Source organism: Pseudorca crassidens, chromosome 15 (genome assembly GCF_039906515.1).
Source record: "Pseudorca crassidens isolate mPseCra1 chromosome 15, mPseCra1.hap1, whole genome shotgun sequence".
Classification (NCBI taxonomy): Eukaryota; Metazoa; Chordata; class Mammalia; order Artiodactyla; family Delphinidae; genus Pseudorca; species Pseudorca crassidens.
In genome coordinates this window covers 8,855,650-8,876,399 of record NC_090310.1, presented here as the reverse complement: position 1 = coordinate 8,876,399, position 20,750 = coordinate 8,855,650, and the positions used below count along the sequence as shown (strand labels likewise).

General features: G+C 45.3%; 1 protein-coding gene and 1 non-coding gene across 5 annotated transcripts in view; both read right to left on the bottom strand.

The window, feature by feature from the left end:
* The window catches only part of HIP1 (huntingtin interacting protein 1), a 153,711-nt gene that overhangs the window by 39,836 nt on the left and 93,125 nt on the right, over positions 1-20,750 (bottom strand). For 2 of the 4 annotated variants that reach the window (XM_067705883.1, XM_067705884.1), the window contains exons 2-4: positions 12,087-12,150; positions 7,901-8,043; positions 7,606-7,662 (exon numbers count right to left, since the gene is read on the bottom strand). The exons of 1 other annotated variant lie outside the window; for it this stretch is intronic. In XM_067705883.1, the coding sequence (XP_067561984.1) occupies positions 7,606-7,662; positions 7,901-8,043; positions 12,087-12,150 (264 nt within the window). The remainder of the gene's footprint in view (positions 1-7,605; positions 7,663-7,900; positions 8,044-12,086; positions 12,151-20,750) is intronic. One more of the 4 variants, XM_067705885.1, reaches the window with a different exon arrangement.
* LOC137208237 (small nucleolar RNA SNORA25) lies at positions 9,418-9,550 on the bottom strand. The gene has a single exon (XR_010935557.1). It is a non-coding gene; the product is annotated as a small nucleolar RNA SNORA25 (small nucleolar RNA).

The window sequence follows — 20,750 nt, the reverse complement described above, 5'->3', positions numbered from 1 at the left end:
ACATACATCCACTGTTGAAAATTTGGAAAACATAAAAAAGTACATATGCAAACAAATCAGCCTTAACCTAACCACCAGATAGAATCATATATACACTATTGATACTATGTATAAAACAGATAACTAATGAGAACCTACTATATAGCACAGGGAACTCCACTCAGTGCTCTGTGGTGACCTAAGTGGGAAAGAAATCCAAAAAAGAGGGGATGCATGTATACATATTGCTGATTCACTTTACTGTACAGTAGAAACTAACACAATACTGTAAAGCAACTATACTCCAACAAAAATTAAAAAAAAGAACTACAATGAGATACCACCTCACATCTATTAGGAAAGCTAATATCAAAAAAAAAAAGTGCTGGGGAGGATGTGGAGAAATTGGTACCCTTGGACACTGTTAGTGGGATGTAAAATGGTACAGCAACTGTGGAAAACAGTATGGCAGCTCCTCAAAAAACTACAAATAGAATTACCATGTGATCCTGAAATTCCATCTCTCAGTATATACTCAAATGAATTGAAAGAAGGATCTTGAAAATATTTGCACACCCATGTGCATAGAAGCATTATTTACAAGAGCTAAAACATGGAGGCAACCAAAGTGTCCATCGACAGATGAATGAATAAACAGAATGTGATATACTCATACAACGGAATATTATTCAGTCTTGAAAAGGAAATTCTGACACGTACTACAACATGAATGAATCTTGAGTACATTATGTTAAGTGAAATAATCCAGTCACAAAAGGACAAATCGTGTATGATTCCATTTACATGAGGTACTTAGATTAGTAAAAAATCTTGAGACAGAAAGTAAAACGGTGGTTTCTAGGGGCTGGAGGTGGGGAGGGGAATGGGGAGTTATTGTTTAATGGATATAGATTTCCAGTTTTACAAGATGAAAAATTTCAGAGATGGATGGTGCGATGACTATACAACAATATGAACATACTTAATACCACTCAACTGTACACTTAAGAAATGGTTAAGGTAGTAAATTTCATGTTATGTGTATTTTACCACAATAAAAATTTGGAAAAATTTTAATAAAATGTTGATATACATTGAAAAATGAAATTAGAAAGAACATTTGGAAAATGTAAAAAAGTACATATGCAAACAAATCACCCTTAACCTAACCACCAGCTACAATCATGGCTAACATTTTGGGGTTCACAATGTTATTTTTTCAATTTAAACAGAGTTAATTTTTTAGGGGAGTTTTAGGGTCACAGCGGAATGGAACAGAAAGTACAGATTCCCCATGTCCCCCCTGTCCCCACACATACACAGCCTCTTCCACTGTTAACATCCCTCACCAGAGTGGGACATTTGTTATAATTGGTGAACCTGACGCATTGTTATCATCCAAAGTAAAGTTTACATTAGGGTTCACTCTTGGTGCTGTACATCCTATGGGTTTTGACAAATGTATAATGACATGGATTTACCATTATCGTATCATACAGAGTAGTTTCACTGCCCTAGAAATCCTCTGTGCTCCACCTTTATTTTAAAAGATAAAATGGGATCAATATGGTTTTTTTCACTTAATATACTGCAATTTTTTCCATCTTATTAAATTTTCTTCTGTATCGTTATTTTTCGTGACTACCCAGTACATTATAAGTCTGTACTGTAATTTACCAGACCAGCTCCCTACTGTTGTGTGTTTTAATTGTAGACAAGTTTTTCTATGTAAACTATGTTTCGATGAACATTCTTACAGTATCATCTTGTGTACAAACATCCTTCGGGTAAATTCTGGACGATGTTTCTCATTTAAGAACCTTAAGTCTCCCATCCTTAGTAATCACAGTCTGACTATGGGCTATCTCCCTTCTTTTGTTTCTCTATCTAAACACAGGAGAACAAACACCTCCTCCAGATGGATTTCAACAGACTAAAAGCATCTATGGTATTATACCTGGGATGGGGGTTTGAAATGGGACTAAACCCAGCTGGTAAAGAAGAAGCCTTCCCATGGAGTCTGCCCATGCAGTCATGTCCTAGGTGCCTGGGCAGAAGCTAGGCTTAGCAGAGTGATGCTGGCAACTCCCCATTATATACAAAAGAAAAGGGAAATGGGGCACAAAGAACCTTAAACTGAATAACTGTGGCTCCCACGTGAGTCTTGACTTCTACATTTTCTTCTAAGTGCATCTACTTCCTCTAGCATAGAGGAATCCTTTGAAAGGTGCCTCAAGGGGCACCAAAGAGAGTTGAGTAATCAAAGGAGTTTAAAAACATCAATGCCGTAGATGACAGTATTTCATAATGTATTAATTTTCTATGAAAATTCATATTTTATGATATACTTGTTCATTATAGAAAAATCAGAAAGTAGTGAGAAGTAGAAAAAGCAAAAATATGCTCATCATCAAAGACAACTATACTTCATGTGAAAATGTATGAGGATCAAGAAGGTGGGGACCTCCCTGGTGGTGCAGTGGTTAAGAATTCGCCTCCTAATGCAGGGTACGTGGGTTAGATCCCTGCTCAGGGAACTAGATCCCACATGCATGCTGCAACTAGGAGTTCCCATGCCACAACTAAGGAGCCCGCTGGCTGCAACTAAGGAGCCCACCAGCCACAGCTAAGACCCGGCACAACCAAAAATAAATAAATAAAATGAATAAAAAATTTTAAAATGGATTATATTAAAAAAAAAGTAAAAGGTGAATGGATCAAAGACTTAAATGTAAAATGCAAAACTATAAAACTCCTAGAAGATCACAAAGGAGAAAACCTGGATGACCTTGAGTATGGTGATAACTCTAGATACAACACCAAAGGCACAATCCATGAAAGAAATAATTGATAAACTGGGCTTCATTAAAATTAAAAACTTCTACTCTGGGACTTCCCTGGTGGCGCAGTGGTTAAGAATCTGCCTGCCAATGCAGGGGACATGGGTTCGAGCCCTGGTCCAGGAAGATCCCACATGTTGCAGAGCAACTAAGCCCATGAGCCACAACTACCGAGCCCACACACTGCAACTACTGAAGCCTGCGTGCTCTAGCGCCCGTGCTCCGCAACAAGAGAAGCCACAGCAGTGAGTAGCCCGCGCAACACAGAGTAGCCCCCACTCGCCCGCAACTGGAGAAAGCCCGTGTGCAGCAACTAAGACCCAACATAGCAAAAACAAACAAAAACTTCTACTCTGCAAAAGACATTGTCAAGAGAATGAGAAGATAAGCCACAGACTGGGAGAAAATATTTGCAAAAGACATATCTGATAAAGGACAGTTATCTAAAACATATAAATATACTCCTAAAACTCAACAATAAGAAAACAAACAATCCAGCTAAAAAATGGGCCTAAGACCTTAACAGAAACCTTATGAAAGAAGATGTTTAGATGGTCAATAAGCATATGAAAAGATGCTCCACATCCTATGTCAGCAGGGAAATGCAAATTAAAACAATGAAATACCACTACATACCTATTAGAATGGCCGAAATCCAGAACACTGACAACACCAAATACTGATGAGGATGCAGAGCAACAGGAACTCTCATTCACTGCTGGCGGGAATGCAAAGTGATACGGCCACTTTGGAAAATAGTTTGGTAGTTTCTTACAAAACTAAACATACTATTACCATATGATTCAACTATGGAGCTCCTTGGTTTTCACCCAAAGGAGTTGAAAACTTAAGCCCACACAAAAACCTGCACATGGATGTTTGTAGCAGCTTTACTCATAATTACCAAAATTTGGAAGCAACCAGGATGACCTCCAGTAGGTGAATGGATACATAAACTGTGATGCATCCAAACAGTGGAATATTACTGAGCAGTAAAAAGAAATGAGCTATCAAGCCATGAAAAGACATGGAGGAAACTTAATTGAATATTACTACGTTGAAAGAAGCCAGTCTGAAAAGACTACATACTATATGATTCCAACTATATGACATCTGGAAAAGGTAAAACTATGGAGACTATAAAAAGATCAGTGGTTGCCAAGAGTTGGGGGGGGTGGGGGTGGGGAGTGAGTAGGGGTGGGGTGGGATGAACAGGTAGAGCAAAGAGGATTTTTAAGTCGGTGAAAATATTCTGTATGATGGATACATTTGTCCAAACCCACAGAATGTACAACACCACAAGTGAACTGTAATATAAACTATGGACTTTGGTGATTGTGATGGATGTGTCAGTAGGTTCATCCATTAGGCAAGGCTATGCATGTTTGGGGGCAGGGCAGGTATGTGGAAACTCTGTACTTTCCACTCAATTGTTCAGTGAACCTAAAACTGCTCTTAAAAAAAATAAGATCTTAATTTAAAAAAAAAAGTAAAAGAAGTTTCTAACTTCAGAAACTCTTAGTCAAATGGAAGAGACAGATTACATAGGAAAAAAGACCTAAAAGAATTCTATTTTGGATAACAAGGCAGGCAGGCTAGGTAACTGGGTTGACTTTCCCACTGAAAACTACTAACAATATTGAGTGGAATATTAAAAATGCTTTGAAGGCATTAATGAACTTGCAAGAGAGTAAGAAATCCTCAGGCCAGGAACTGAGTAATTCAGATATTCAGAGAGCAAATGACTTGATGGGTTCAGGGAATGGTGGGGAGGGGGCACTTTGCCACACCAAGTGAACCTGAGTTTTGGTTTTCTGGGCCTTAAGGCCCAGGTGGTGAACAGGAGGCAGGGCTCTCACCTGCCCAACTTGAGGAGTCTAGTGCAAGAGCCAAAAGACTTCCTCCTCCGTGCAGGGGAATTAAGGGTAAATTGGAAATAACACACATGTACTCCTGCACTGAAGGAGTCCCCCCTGAGGACTGCAAAGAAAATCTACTGCCTTAAACCACTGTTGTGATCAGAGGGCGGAAAAAACTACTGCTGAGAATTGGACCCGTGAGCCAGTCCTCAAGGGGATCTGCTCAGAATTCACATAACTTTTAAGCTGAGAATTTAATTTAGAGTGATCTTAATGGATGCAAGTGCCAATTCCCTCTGGAGGAAGCGGCCTTTGTTAGAATTCAAAGAATTCCCACCAAAAAAATCTCCAGGAAAATGAGCAGCTCACAGTAGAAAAGTAACTAAATACAAAAAGAAACTACATAGCAGGAGCAAAATTCATCAAAACAACAGATGGCAGAAACAGACCTCAAAGGGCTTTAGATACTAGAATTATAAAAAGTGATATATAAAACCACTATATTTAACAAACCTAAAAAAAATTAGAGACTGTTTTAAAATATATGCAGGGCACAATAAATTATAAAGAATGCCAAGCAGATTAGAAAAAACCAAACCAAACCAAACCTAAAATTCCAAGAAATGAGAATGATACTAAAATTGAAAACCTTATGGAGAGGTTTAGCAACAGATTAGACCCAGCTGAAAAGGGAATAAGTGAACTGAAAGCTAGATTTACTGTGAAATTATCCAGAATGCAGTATAGAGACAAACAAACAGGTAGAAAAAAATCAAATAGTGGTTTAAAGACATGGGGAATAGAGTGAGAAAGTCTAAAATACTGCTAACCAAAGTCTCAGAGGAAAACAAAGAATGAAGCAAATCAATATTTAGAGACAATGAGAATTTTTTTGTAACTGATATAATAATCTACAGATTTAAAAAGTCCAAAGAATCTAGAATAAATTCACACCTAGATAAATACTAAGAACTTAAAAACAGAGAAACAAACACAGATTAGCTTCAAAGAAGCAATGGTAAGTCTGACAGCAGACTTCATAAAAATGATGGAAGCCAGAAGTCAGTGGAAGGACATCTTGACTAATACCTTCCATGTGCTGAAAGAAAAGAACTATTATCCCAGAATTCTAAAGTCAGAGAAAATATCTTCCATGAATGCGGGTGAAATAAAGACATTCTCCATCAGGTAAAAGTGGTTGTTTGCCACCAGCAGACTCTCACTAAAGGAAGTTCTAAAGGAAATAACTCAGGCAGAAAGAAAGAGATCCCAAATGGATGGCCTGGGATGTAAGAGGAAATGAAGAGTGCAGAATAAGACAATTAAAATAAAATATCTTCTAGGGTCTAAAAGCAACAAAAATTAAAATGCATGACAACAACATACAAGGGAGTGAATGGGGTTAAAATATTCTAAGGTCTTTGTGCTATACTGGAAACAGATATGATATCTAGACATTGATATGAATTTTAGACGCTGGTAACGTAAGCATGCACTTTGTAATTATTAGATAACATTATCAAAAAGTTAAAAAAAACCAAAACCTCTGCTTTTATTTTTTATCTTCCCACTAGTAATGAGGGGGAAACTGAATGAGAAAGAAAATACCCAATCAATCCAAAAGAAGGCAAAAATGAGAGAAATAGAAACAGAACAGATGGGACAAATAGCATAAAATAAGATGGGAGACATAAATCTAAACATGTTATGAATTATAATAAATGTAAACAGAGTAAGTGTCCAGTTGACAAAGACTGCCATCTTGAATTTTAAAAAAAATCCAACTAAATGCTATTGACAAGTATATTTCTAAGACAAAAGAATATAGAAAAGTCAATCAGTCAATCACTGTGCTGTACATCTGAAACTAATATAGTATTATAAATCAACTATACTTCAATTTTAAACAAAAACTGACCATGAGCTAGCTCACACAGCAAGTCTCAAAAATACTTCGAAAATCAGTATCATATTGATTCTCTGGCCACAGTGCAATAAATATATATGTAAAAAATATTAAAAAGAATATAGAAAAGTCAGAAGTAAAAGGATGAAAAAAGATATACCAGATAAATTCTAGCAAAAAAAAAGGAAAAAGACCTAAGCTTTCCATGTTACAGAAATGTAATAGAAAGCTCTCTAGCATACAGTTGGAAGTTTTGGGGGACAAACCTCTGCTTTGTTTAGGTTAACTAGTCTTGTGACATAGGAAAAGCTGCTTCCCTCTCTGGGCCTGTATTTCTCATCTATAATGGGTAGATTGGACAACATAATTGCTAACATTTTGTGAGTGCAGACAGACACAGGTAAGAATTTGAAGGAAAGGGCTAACATAGTAGTTCTTAACCAGTGGGGCAAAATGACACATCAGAATCACCTGGGGAGATTCTTCAAAAGGCAAATTACCTCCTGTCCATACACATACTCCTTGAATCTAGAGGGATTCCGGTATGTGTACAAAACCACTCTTTTCAATGTATTCTGATATTGCCACCTACCTCCTCCCTCTTCCTAAGGCACTGAGAATCCCTAGATAGGAAAGAAAAACCACTGGCATTAAGGACTGGGAATGCCAGTTCTCAATGTACTGTGACCCCAATGGGACCACTAGAAGAAAGAAGTAGGACCTGTGACAGTGTCACTGCCGAAGGATCCCAATGCCCAGAGAGCATTATGACATGAACTGCCATCGGCAGGAGAAGCTCCCAAGCCCTAGAACTTCCCTACAGCTTCCAGGGACCCCAGATAAGACTGTGGATATCATGGTTCCATTTGGGGGCATCTCTGACTCCCTCCCTGATGTTCATGAGAGAAATGCTAAACAAGCTGAAAGAGATGAATTTGCTCCATTCCACAGTCCTTGTTCTGTGGCCTCTGGGAAAGGATAAGGTGGCACAGGTGGCCCCTGGGTGCGTGTCCAAACTCACCCACATCCTGCTCATGTCACTCAATTCGTTTTTGTATCTCAGAGAGTCCTTCAGGACCTGGAGAGAGAAGGAGAGGAGACAGAGGATGGTGAAACATGGGTCTGGGGTGGAGGAGAGAGGGTGATGGGACAGAGACGAAGCCCTCTATGAAATTGGTACCCAAGAGGCCAGGAGATGGGGGCAGCTGCCATCCCCTGTGCGAGAGTGGACAGTGGCTCTTGTGACTCAGGCAACTGCACTTTCCCCACATGGGTCCCTGGATCCCTGCCCATCCGCTGCAGCCCCAGGAACTCACGTTTGGGTGTCCATCCCGGAGGAGTTTGTGGAACACGTGGCAGAACTTCCAGCAGAGCACAGCGTTGCTGGAGAGGGGCAGCCGGTTGACAACAGACCAAAAGGTCTGCGCCCCCTTTTCATGGTGGGTGCCCAGTATGCACGGTGAGGGAAGGTCATGGAAAACAAAGGCAACCAACCCTGGGATGAAGCCTCTAAAGGCCATCGTGGGGGCTCTGTGTTGTTCATGGCGCCTGGCACTACCCATCAGAGGACACCGCTTATAATGAAGGCATCACAGATCTGTACAAGTATCCTGGCAGTTTTTTGGCAGATGGCAAAAAAGTGCTTCCTTCTAATAAAATCCATTTTATTAGATGATTTCCAAAGAGACGGCCATGTCTTTTGGGAGGGGTGTCTTTTCCTAACTTGCATAAGTGCATTCTGGGCCAGCAGTGGCTCTGGTTGGCCTTTAGTGGGAAGATGCTTCGGTTGGAATTAGGGCTTTGCTGTGGGAAGACAGACTCTGCCCTTCCTCTAGGTTTGCCAAGTTTGTGGTAGGGCCTTTGTGGGGAGGTGAGTGGAGGGTGTGGTGTGTGTGTATAATTACACTAACATTTTAACAACACAATACAGCCTCTCAAAATTCTTTCTTATGCACTATTCCAAAGCAAGGGTGTGCTTCAGCTCAAGTGCCCTGGCCCCTGCTGGGGACCCTACCCCCTGGCTACTGACACCCTTGGCTTCTCTTCCAGGTAGCGTCTATCTCCTCTCCCATTAGGCATTGTGCTCTTACCCTGAAAGAGGCAGTCTTTGTTTAAAATGTATTTTCCCTAAATTTAAAAATGACGCTTTCGGGACTTCCCTGGTGGCGCAGTGGTTAAGAATCCGCCTGCCAATGCAGGGGACACAGGTTCGAGCCCTGGCCGGGAAGATCCCACGTGCCGTGGAGCAACTAAGCCCGTGTGCCACAACTACTGAGCCTGCGCTCTAGAGCCCGTGAGCCACAACTACTGAACCCGTGTGCCACAACCACTGAACCCGTGTGCCACAACCACTGAAGCCTGCACGCCTAGAGCCCGTGCTCAGCAACAAGAGAAGCCACCACAGTGTGAAGCCTGTGCACCGCAACGAAGAGTAGCCCCTGCTCACCACAACTAGAGAAAGCCCACACGCAGCAACGAAGACCCAACACAGCCATAAATAAGTAAATAAATAAATAAGTAAATAAAATGACGCTTTCACTCCACCTCTTCTAAAAGCCTTCCTGGCCTCGTTCAGGGGTGCCTTCATTTCCCAACACCTTGAATTCCCTGTATGCGGACTCCTGGGGCCACTTCCTTCTGAGATCCAATTCCAAACACACCCGCCACGTGGAGTGCCTGCCATGCTTTGCGTGTAATAAATGTCCTTCTGGCCTCGAGTGACTTTAACAGAGCTCCAGGCCTCCGTAATTAGGGAGCCCCCCCCACTGTTTTTTAACTTGGAAGACATTTACATTTATTTTTACTTTCCCACATCACCAATCATGGATGAGTGGCTTGTATCTCCATCAGGAAAACACAGCACTACCGAGTTACTATTAATATTATATCCAATAGAGAACTCAATCTTTGGTCACAGCGTTAAGAGCTCCTGGATTTAGTCCCATCAGCCCTCTCTGAAATGACCTAAGGGAGCCCTTTCTGAGGCAAGTAGAGGATTTCCACATTTCTTTTGTAATGGATGCTTACACAGGCCTCACACACCCGGTAACCGGGCACCATTAACCCCAAGTATGGTAATGTCCTCAGAACTTTCGGCTTTTTAATCCAGGCTCAGGTAAGAAGCACTGCACCATTTAAGGAAAGACTTGCCTCAGGTTAGAAACTATGAGACTCACCCGAAAGACATGTTGTTTTGCTTCTGAGCTGGAAAGTGTGGTAAAGTTCCCTCCCTGGACTGAAATTTGCATTTTGAGAGGGGCTGCCTTGAAAACGGACTTTTGGGTCTAGAAGCTGAAATCAGCTTTTGGTCTTAGAGTGATTCTGAAATAACTTATGGTTTCACCTCAGGCACAGCCCCCTGGGACTAGAAGGAAGCCAAGAGGAGAGACGGACAGCCCCCTACCCTCCACTGAGATGATTTCTCACAGTAGGTTGCGGCTCCTTTACCGGAGAGCAATCTCCCGAAACAGAAGCCAGGGACGTGTGGAGCTGGCCGGGCACCCCGGCTTGCAAAGAGGCAAGCAGACCTTTCTGTCTTTCTTTAATTTTCTAAGCATTTTAACGCACCCAATTCGTGTCAGGCACTTGGGGATATAAAGAAAGTAAGACTTCAGTCCTCAGCCCTCCAGGAGTGGATACCACAGTCGGAGGTGTCAACCTGTTCACCAGTCAGGCACTAGGGATAGATGGTTGTCTGAACAGCATTTCTCAATGAAGCCAGGTTTCCAACTGCTCGTTCAGTGGGTAATGAGGGTAGCTGGTGTTCTTTAAAAGTACTGATAAAGAATAAATGTTTTGTGAGATCTTTAGGCTGTAAAACCCTACTGTATGGAGCGGATCTTTTCAACATTTATCCACCCCTTAGAAATTGTGAGGCAGACAGACTCCCAGAATGTCAGAGCTGGAATGTTAGGCCTTTGAAAGCTTCTTTAGCCAACACTTTCATTTGACAGACAAGGGAATTAAGGCTCACAGAGGTCCCACGGGGCCCACTCGAGGTCCCAGAGAAAGTCAGAGAGCCCCAGAGATGAGATTTCAGAATCTCCCTCTAGGTCTGTTCCATGGCCCCAGGGAGCCTCCCTGGCAAGGTGTGACCTGGCCCGGCCACTACAGGCCTGGCCCTCTCTGTGCTCACACCCATCCAGAGGAGCACACTGTCCTGTGACAACTGTCTCTCTCTTACTTCATATCTTGCACCAGACTGACTGATCAGTATTCTTAGCAGGGAAGGGTCAAGACTGGGTCACTCCCTGTGAAAATCAATCGGGCCACCAATAATGAGGGCTTTTCTTGGTTTGGTTTTCTTGACTCAGTAAGCATCAAGGGCATAAAAAGGCAAGGTCCGGCTAGGCTCACGGTTGGGCCAGGCTTCTGGGGTACCCGGTAGAGGTTCTATAGCCCCATCTTGCAGCAAAGCCCTAATTCCAACCAAAGCATATTCTGCTAAAGACAAGCTGCTTTCCTTCCAGTGAAGAGCAGTACATGCTCTTAGCCACATTTCCTGAGGGCCTGACCTGTTCTGGGCATCGCACTGGCAGTGCTGGGCTTCCATGGCCTTCTAACCTGGAGGGTCTCCTCCACGGAGGGGCGGGGGTGGGATGACTTCAAGACAGGTTGTTCCAACCCAGCTGGCTGTGGTGCAGCCACCATGCTGAGCCCCGGCAAGAAGGAACTTCCCAGCGCAGACAGAAGCCCAGCCTCCCCTTGCCCTGTGCTTGGCCCCAGCACACACAGAGACCGAGCCTTGGCCCACTGGCAGCCTCTCCTCCAGGATTCGGGGATTAGCCCTCGAGCACCTGGACTTGACCTCAAGGGCAGGTCCCGAGGAATCCATCGGCCAGGTGGCCTGCACTTCCCTCCAAAGCCACAGACCCATGACGGTGGTTGCCTAGGACCTCCACCAACTTGGCGTGGGGGACTTGGCGAAAATCTTCAAATCACCAGTTCCCTAGTCCACCCTGACCTTCTCATCTTCTTCCCTCTGGTTTGGGGTGAACCAGTTCACACAAGTGGCTCTGATTTCCATGGTAGAGCCCTTGTGTCGGCTTAAGGCCAACCGCTGCCGCCAAGGCCTCTGTTTTGCTTTCATGTTCAGAGAAGGGCATTTGAGCATGTCTCCAAGGGGGTGGTCAGTGTGGCAAGGTGCAGGGCCAGAGCGCTTTGATGGTACAGGTGAAAACCCCTCTGGTGCCCCGAGGAAATCTCTCAAAGGAGAGTAAATTCAAAGGACTCGGTAGTTCTGAAAAGCTAAGTCCCAGGAGAGAGGCGAGACTGGGCCAGATGGCCGCTTTGGTCCCTTCCACCTCTACAGGCTGTGGGTTCTGAGGCCAGCTGTTGCCAACCCACACTGTTCAGACCCTGCTGGGGCCTGGCCGGTGGGGGGCAGTTTTCCTTCCTGAAGCTGAGCAAGGATGCCTCACCCCGACCTCATTCGCCCCCCCCCCCGCCCCCCCATCTGACCCCCCTTGGGGTCGGTCCTCCAAGCAACATCTAGAAGGATATTTCTGGCGTGTTTTTCCTTTACAGCCACTTCCTGTGTATTAATGGCCTTATTGATGCTGACAGTCTGAAAAACAAGAGGGAGGGGGGAGGGGAAGGAGGATGAGATGAATAAGCTTCTGACAGTGGCTGGGACCCTCCCAGACGCCCCGCCCCTTCTCCTCCCTCCGCAGACCCCTCTGCTCCACTGTTCCCTTGCAGGGCCCCCCTGCGGGGGGCAGAGGTGGGCAGCACTCCCAGGCCAGCTGGCCCGGGCTGTCCTAAGGCAGAGGGCTTTGCTGCCTGGCATTGGCTGTGCCCAGCTGCTGCGCCCGCATGCCACTCATTCACTTGGCCCAACATGGCAATTAAAGCCTGCACAAAGGGATGCCTTTCATCCTCCAGGGAAACATTATTTCTCCGGGAGCAGGAGGAAGAGGCGCTGAGATCAGGGAGGGGCTGTGGCTCAAAGACCGTCCAGCTACCCCCTCTCTCACAGCTAGAACCTTCCATGGAGCCTACCCTAGCTGGCCCGGGTTGACAGTGGTCACTCTCCTCTCTTGTTTCCCTGCTCTTGGGCACTTTCCAGCTCCTAACCAAATTCCCTTTTATTTTCTTACTTCTATCATAGGGCAGGACGAATATTCACTCCTTTCTGGTCGTTTTAAAAATCGTAACTCTCTTCTGAAGTAAGCAAAGCACGTTATACCTGTAAATATAACTTACACACACACATACAAGGGATCGTATCGTGTAGGCTGTTTTTTGAAATACAGCCTTTTTCTGTTTTGCTTTGCTTCCTTCCACAGACATCATTCTACCCCCAACCCATGTTAGCAACCCGTTATGCATCCTGCACGCGTGCACGCACGCACGCACACACACACACCCCTACATTCCGAAGGGCTTATTTTTGTCACTGTTCTATAAAACTGGGACTGTCATGCACAGACTTTTTCACATCTTGCTCTTCTCCCTTGAAAATATCCCATGAAACATTCTCCAAGTGAACTGGTAAAACGCTAGCTCATTCTTTAAAAAGATAACATAATATTCCATGGCGGGGGTGGATGTCATTTATAGCATCCCGTATTGGGAGGCAATTTATTTCCAGTAAACTATTTTAGTAAACATTCTTATACATATATCCTTATTAATTGAGGCTTTCGTTTCCAAGGGATAGAGTACTAGGAGTGAGATTACTGGGTCCACTTTTTTTTTTTTTAAACTTTTCATTATGGAAAAGTCCAAGCACACACAAATATGATGATTAGTCTAATAAGCCCTCATATAGTCAGTCCCCAGCACCAACCAATTATTATGAACTTGCATCCAAACATGCACCCTTATGGGTGAGGGGTCACAAACATTTTCTGTAGAGCCAGTTAGTAAATATTTTAGGCTTTGCAAGTCACATGCTCTCCATCACAACTATTCAGCTCTGCTGCTGGAGGGAAAAAGCCACCTCAGCGATACTAAATGAATACGGAACTGAATGACTGTGGCTGAATTCCAATAAAACTTTATTTACAAAACCAGGAGGTGGTCTGGATTTGGCCTGCACCTCTAGTGCGCTGACCCTTGCTTTATACCATTGGTCACTGATTCCCTTGCTCCCTGGATTATCTGAAGTAAATTCTAGGCGTTATACCATTTTACCAGTAAATACTTCAGTAAGAACTTCTAAGAAAAAAAAAAAAGACTCTTTAAAATTTAACCATAATACTATGATCACACCTAAAGTTTTAAGGATAATTTCTTAATGTCATCAAATGGTTAGTGTTCACATTTCTCTCTTGTGTTAAAAAAACAAACAACCTTCTTGCAACTGTTCTAATCGGGATCTAAACAAGGCTGCCACCACGCTTTGTAAACAGGCTCTAACAATCACATTTCCACTGGCGATGTTCAAAAGTATCCCCTCTGACGGGGGTTATCACTTCTTTTCATTTTTGCCGGTCTTACGGGTGTAGCGACATTTCATCATGAACTTGTAATTTCCTGACTGCTAGTAAGTTTTGAGTATTTTCTTATATGTTCCCATGGTTGTTGATTGCCTTACCTAGTGAAGTATGTTCATCTTACCTTTTATAGCTTCTATGTTTACTTACAGTTTCTCCTGCCCCATGTTTATACTGGTAGACGCTTACATTTTCCTCTAAGTGTTTTATTGTTTGTATTTTATTGTGTTTGAATCTTCATCTGGAAAAAATACATACTTATGTATATGTCATATATGTATATGTACATGTATATGTGTATGAATATATTTGGTACAAAATAGGTTTTATACCAAGATATGATCTTTTACATCTGGTTTACATAACTTTTGGGTGTGTTCTTTAAGTCCACTATAGCACGTATTTTTTTTCCCTCTACCAGAATCAACTCTTTTTTTTTAATTGAGATGTAGTTAATTTACAATGTTGTGTTAGTTTCAAGTGTACAGCAAAGTGATTCAATTATACATATATATATATATATTCCTTTTCAGATTCTTTTCCCATGTAGGTTATTATAAGATATTGAGTATAGTTCCCTATGCTCTACAGTAGATTCTTGTTGTTTACCTATTTTATATTGGGTTCGCCAAAAAATTCATTCGGTTTTAAGTACAAATAAAAGATGTTTTTCATTTTCACGAAGAGCTTTATTGAACAACGTATTCACTAACCGAACGAACTTTTTGGCCAACCCAATATATAGTAGTGTGTACACGTTAATCCCAAACTCCTAATTTATCTACCTCCCTCCCCCATCCCTTTTGGTAACCATAAATTTGTTTTCTATGTCTGTCAGCCAGACTCAACTTCTTTAATAGCATAAGCTATTAAAGAAGACACGTTCAAGTTCAAATCCCCCAGCGCCTGTGAATGTGATCTCATTTGGAAACAGGGTCTTTGCAGATGTAATTAGTTAAGATGATGTCATACTGGATTAGGGTGAGTCCTAAATCCAGTATGACTGGTGCCCTTATAAGGAGGCCAGGTGAAGACACAGGCACACAGACACTCAGGAAGAAGACAGCCATGTGAAGATGGAAGCTGACACTAAAGTGATGTGTCTACAAGCCAAGGAATGCGAAAGATGGCCAGCAACCACCAGAAGTTAGGAAGAGGCAAGGATGGATTCTTCCCTAGAGCCTCCAAAGGGATCGTGGCCCTGCTGACACCCTTATTTTGACCTTCTAGCCTCCAGAACTGGGAGAGAACAAATTTCTGTTGTTTTAAGCCACACACTATGTGGTAATTCGTTATGGCAGCCCCAGGAGACTAACACAGGGTCCTTTCCCCATCATGCTCAGTCACCTCCGAAGACAAGGAAAGTGCAGATACTCCTTTCCCTCTCCCCTACAGCACACGCAGGGGGCGCCACTGAGCACAGCTGTTGGCTGTCAGTGCATCGGTAAGACCAGTCCAGAAGGAATCTCATATAAGAGATGCTGCAAGAAAGAAGTAAAAAGTTTATCCCCCTAAAATCTCCCAGTGAGGCAGCACTTGTGTCCTGTGGAGACCCAGCACTTCCAGCTTCCTCTTCACAAGTCCTTCCTTGGACCTTGTTTCTCAGCTCCTTCTTCCATGCCTGTCCCACGTCATCCTCTTTCCTTCAGATTTCCTCAGGTGAGTTACATGCTTTCAACTATGTTTCTCTCCTGGCTCTAGAACAATGATGGGATCCTGGCTGCAGACAGACCTCTGGGCAAAGTGACCACATTTGCTGAGCCTTTAAAGGTTGCCTGCGTTCATAAGGAGTTATAAGGGACCTAAATACGTAAGATGACACCAAGAGATGCAAATCCAGTAGGGTGTGAACTGGATGTGGTCAAGTTCTAGGGGGTTGGTAGAGACAGCCAGTAGCACAGGCTGTGATGGAAAAAGAGAAATCCATGTTGGCTGGAAATGCTAGAAACTGCGTCAGGGCCTTGAGGGAGGACTGTGATGGGTGGGGTTTAGACTTGGTCCACAAATATCTATTTATACTGATGGACCAAAGACCAATTGCCCAAGCAATTGTGGTCAGTATGAGCCTTGCTTACAAAAACAAACAAAAAATCCTTAAAATTCCCTTAAGCCACATAAAATAATATACCATGAGTTTGTAACTGTAGACTGTGTGTGTGTGTGTGTGTGTGTGTGTGTGTGTCTGAAAACTGAAAATATCCTGTACTCTACATGTTGAAAGGAAGGAGAGATCCTGTGAAACTGCGATGCTGCCCAGGGAAACTTTGTCTAAGGAAGAAAGGGGTCACCTGTCTGTCCCCGGTGCCTCCCCTGCCATTGACTGACTTCTCTCAATGACGCTGCCTACAGCTTCAAGGGGCACTTACGGTTGTTGCACAGAAAGGCTAAGCCACTTGCCCAAGGTCATACTATTCTGGTGGTCGGATCCTCGAGCCCAGCTCCGGAAAGGCTTGGAACGCGAGGGCCGGTTCTGCTGCAGGGCCACGTGTGTGCAAGGGCAGAACGGGGCGTGAAGGCAGAAAGGGAGGTAGCACTGAGTGCGGGGGGCCAGTGGGCTTCGGAGGGGGCGGGAAAGGACGGAAGCAGCTGAAGGGAAGAGAGTTGAAGGAGGCAGCTATTAATAGCAGAGAAGTGAAGGAAAAAAGGCCTCAACCTAAAAGATGGAAGTGAAATGGAAAGAACCCGACACAAGGTGGGCTATGAAGCAACTCCAATAGGACTGGCCAGTAGGAGCTCCCAGTTACAGGGAACATAACAGAAGGAAGAATCAAAGATGCTGCAGAGGTTTTGAAGCTGGGCAGGTGGCAGAACGAGGCAGGCATCTGGGGCTGAGGGGACACTGTAAGCAAAGGACAATGAGGCTGGGGGGGCTTGGGGTGAGAAACAGTCATTTTTAAAAGATTGAGGAAGTGAACTGGCAGTAGCAGTGGTTCTAATCATCAAGATAATGGCAGCTAATGAGTGCTTACTACCCAGCCCTGGGTTAATAAGTATTTTGTACGAATTATCTCATTAAAGTCTTATAACTTCTACATCCTACGAGTGAGTATTAGTATTAATCATCTTCATTTTACAGATGAGGAAACCAAGGCTTAGAAAGGCTATGTAAATTGCCCAAGGCTGCTCTACCGGCCAGTGTAGAGCTGGAACTCAGACTCGGAAGTGGGGCTCCACAGCTCAGGCTCTGGATCACAATCCCCACATGAGACATGGCCCTCCACACCACAGAGACACAGAACCAGAGTCCAAATGATTTCCACAGACTGGAAAAATGGGTGAAACTTCACTAGATGCAATCTAGCAGGTATAAACGAAGTTTCCTATATTTAGGTCTAAACTCGCTGGCACAGGGGACATATGAGTCAAAGCAGCACCTGTGAAAATGATTTAGGTGTTTTATTTGGCTGCCAACTTAATATAAGCAACGCTGTGATGTGGCTGATCACCATGCAAGTCTGGCTCTGGATGTATTAAAAGGAGTACAGTATTCCGAATGAGGGAGGGGATGGTTCTAATTCCTTATGAAGATAAATTCACATGTGAAACACTATTCAGTTTTAGACCTTGTACATTATGGAGGAAACCAACAAACTAGACTACTTCTAAAAGAGAGTGACCTGGGCTGGGATAAGCCTGGGGCCTGAAGACAACTTAGAGGAATATCAATATTCTTAAAGGTGGTCATGTGGAAGGAAGAATAATTCCAAAGATCAAAACTAGACCGACGGGTAGAAGTATAGTCAGGCCGTTTTTGGATAAACTTAAAGCTGTCTCATGAAAGAGAGAATTCCCCATTATGAGAAGTATACAGGCAGAGGCATGGCAACGTCTTCTTAGGGTTACTGTGAAAAAGACTTACAGGCTCAGGCTGGATTAGGTGATTTTTAGGTTCCTTCTCACTGTTAGACTCTGTAAATGTCCTTCAGATGATGGTGGGCTTTGGATATAAGGGCAAGAAATTGTGACCTGGTGGACACTGAGATCCACAGAAGGCTCTTCTGTTTTTTATTTTTGGCCGTGCTGTGGCATGCGGGATCTTAGTTCCCTGACCAGGGACTGAACCCATGTCCCCTGCAGCGGAAGCATGGAGTCCTAACCACTGGACCACCAGGGAAGTCCCAATGGAAGGCTCTTGAAGCAGGGGAGGGACCGGATGCAAACGCCACTCCGTCCTCCTGAGTTTGAGGAGGTACCTTTTCAGTGCCCTGAAAAAGGAAAGTGTGAAACAACTTCTGTGTGGACATTCAGAGTCACAGCCCCAGTACGAGCCCAGGACCCCAACACAGCACCTAGCCTAGCCCTGGGCTATGGAACGAAGTCTCTACCCAAATCAATAGCTACAAGACACCTGCAAGCCTTGGCTGCCCTGGTCAGGACTGCCACAGACCCTTCTCTTGCAGCTCTGGCAGGTTCCTGGGAGTGCCCACCCACTGCAGCCAACATGCCCAAAGTTCTCCAATCAACGCTTCCCTACTGAGAAGTCGGGCAGGGTCCAGCCCACAGCTGCAGGCCCACCACCCGGTTTCTGTAGCAGGCTTTTCGGGCTCAGAGGCAGGGCTGAGCCTCTGGGCCCGTAAAGGCAGGCTGTGGTCCTCCAGGGCCCTCGGAATCTCAGACACCGGACACATCCAGGGCGGAAGTTCCACGCTAGGCTGAGTTTCCTGTACTTGTGCAATGCTCGGTGCCTGGGATGCCACCCTGCGTCACACGCCCCCCACTTCCTTCTGCATCCCAAATCCTGCCCCGTCTTCTGAGCACAGTCCAAACTTGACCTTCCTTTAGACCTGCGAGGCCACTCTGGCCAATCATTTCGAATTCGTTCCTTCTTTCTTTTTAAATTCCCATTTCTCTTCGTGTGTTTGACAACAAGTATATTGTCTTACCTCCCCGCCAAGATTAAAATCCCAAGGGCGAGGACCCTGCCTTCTGACCTCGTGGGCCCGCAGCTGCTAAGGCGGGGCAGAGTCTTAATAAATTATTAAATCATTAAGGACTTAATGACAGCTTCCCAGTGCGCCTGCCTCTAAAAAGTACCAGGTATGTGATTCATGGTCTCTTGAGAAAATCTGCTCTGTCCCTCCCCTCCCCAGACTCTCTCTGAATTAAATAATTGGGTTCGGAGCTGGGCGATGCCTGGGGGGCGCTCCCAGGGCAGAGGGTGAGAAATTCGGGGCTCCACTGCCCACCTCCGGCCTGGGTTAGAGAACATCCTCTGAGAGCAGGCTGTTCTGCAGATTTCGCCGGAGTCACACAGGACCTCAGGCCGTGCAGTGCCCCCCCGAAAGAGCAGCATTGTACACCACTTCCTGACCCAGCTGGCCCTCGTGTCCCAGGCTGGTTCCGGAGGGCCAATTATCAGCAGGCACCGTAGGAAGGGCGGCTTTCCGCTCCCCGCCCCCCCACCGCCCCCATCCCTGTCCTCTGCTCCCTCAGGACAGCCTCAGCCAGGCTGCAGCCAATGGGGAAACTTCGGGCCTTGCTTCTGCGGGGGGCCAGGCCTGGGCCCGTGCTGCGGGGGCAGCTGGCCACAGTCAGGTCACGCACACAGCTGCTGGCAGGGACCAGCGCTTGGGCTGCCAAGGCCGGGCTGGCTCGCAAAGGTTCCATGGCAGGGGCAGGCACGGAGGATGTGCCCGGTGCGGGAGGCAGGTGCCAAAGCCAGGGACCGGAGGACCCAGTGCCTGGGCCAAGTGTAGGAAAACCTGCGACCAGGCAGGGCAGAAGGAGAAAGGAGGAAGTAGGCTAGAAAGGACACAGAAGGAATGAAAAGGGCATCAGTGGGCGGTAGGCATTTGCTCAGCAAAGCCAGAGGTGGCCACCACCGATGGCCTTGGTGATGCTGCCCAGCACGGGGGCTGCACGCTGCATCCCTCACCGCGTCAGGTTTGGAGGCTTGGGGTAAACAGATGAGGCAGGTGGTCCTGTTAATACCTGCTGCGCAGGGCAGAAAGGGATGCTTTGGGCCGTCAGCTCCTCCTGGAGAAGAACGAGGCTGGCGATGGGGAGGGTGGGCTCTGATGCCGGAGAGAGACAGACTCAAAAGACTGCTGGGGCACGTCATGGTAAAGGTGAGGGCAGCCTGAGTGAGGATGACAGATTCAGAACCGAGTCGCAGTCACACGAGTCTCAGGGAAGAGACAAGCAAGGCACAGAAGACCGAACATAGCCTTCAGCACTGAGACTGCTCTGGTCTTGGCCGTGACACTTGGAAGTGGATGTCCGACGTCAAGTCTTTTGAATTCTTCTCTTGATCAGAAATAATAATAATAGAATGTCGTCACTGTTGTCACCGGATTGATTAGGGGTAGCAGCTGAGCCTCTACCAGGCGCTGCACTTGGGGATTTGCTTCTGATCCCCCCTCCCCTAGAGGGCAGGGACTCTGACCCATTTTCCAAGTCAGGTTGCCCAAAGAAGCAAAGGCAGCCACAGGTGGAGCCAGAATTCAAACCCAGGTCCCTGTCCCCACACTGTGCTACCTTCAGCTACTCGGCAGCCTCAATGCCATCCACCTGCCTGACTTTCTTTTTTTTTCTTACTTTTTGGCTACACCATGTGGCATGCGGGATATCTTAGTTCCCTGACCAGGGATCGAACCCGAGCCCCCTGCAGTGGAAGCATGGAGTCCTAACCCCTGGACCTCCAGGGAAGTCCCCTGCCTTGCTTTCTACCCCACAGCAGCTGCGCCCCAGATCTCTACTGCTCCTGAGTGATCTCAACCAGGCCCAT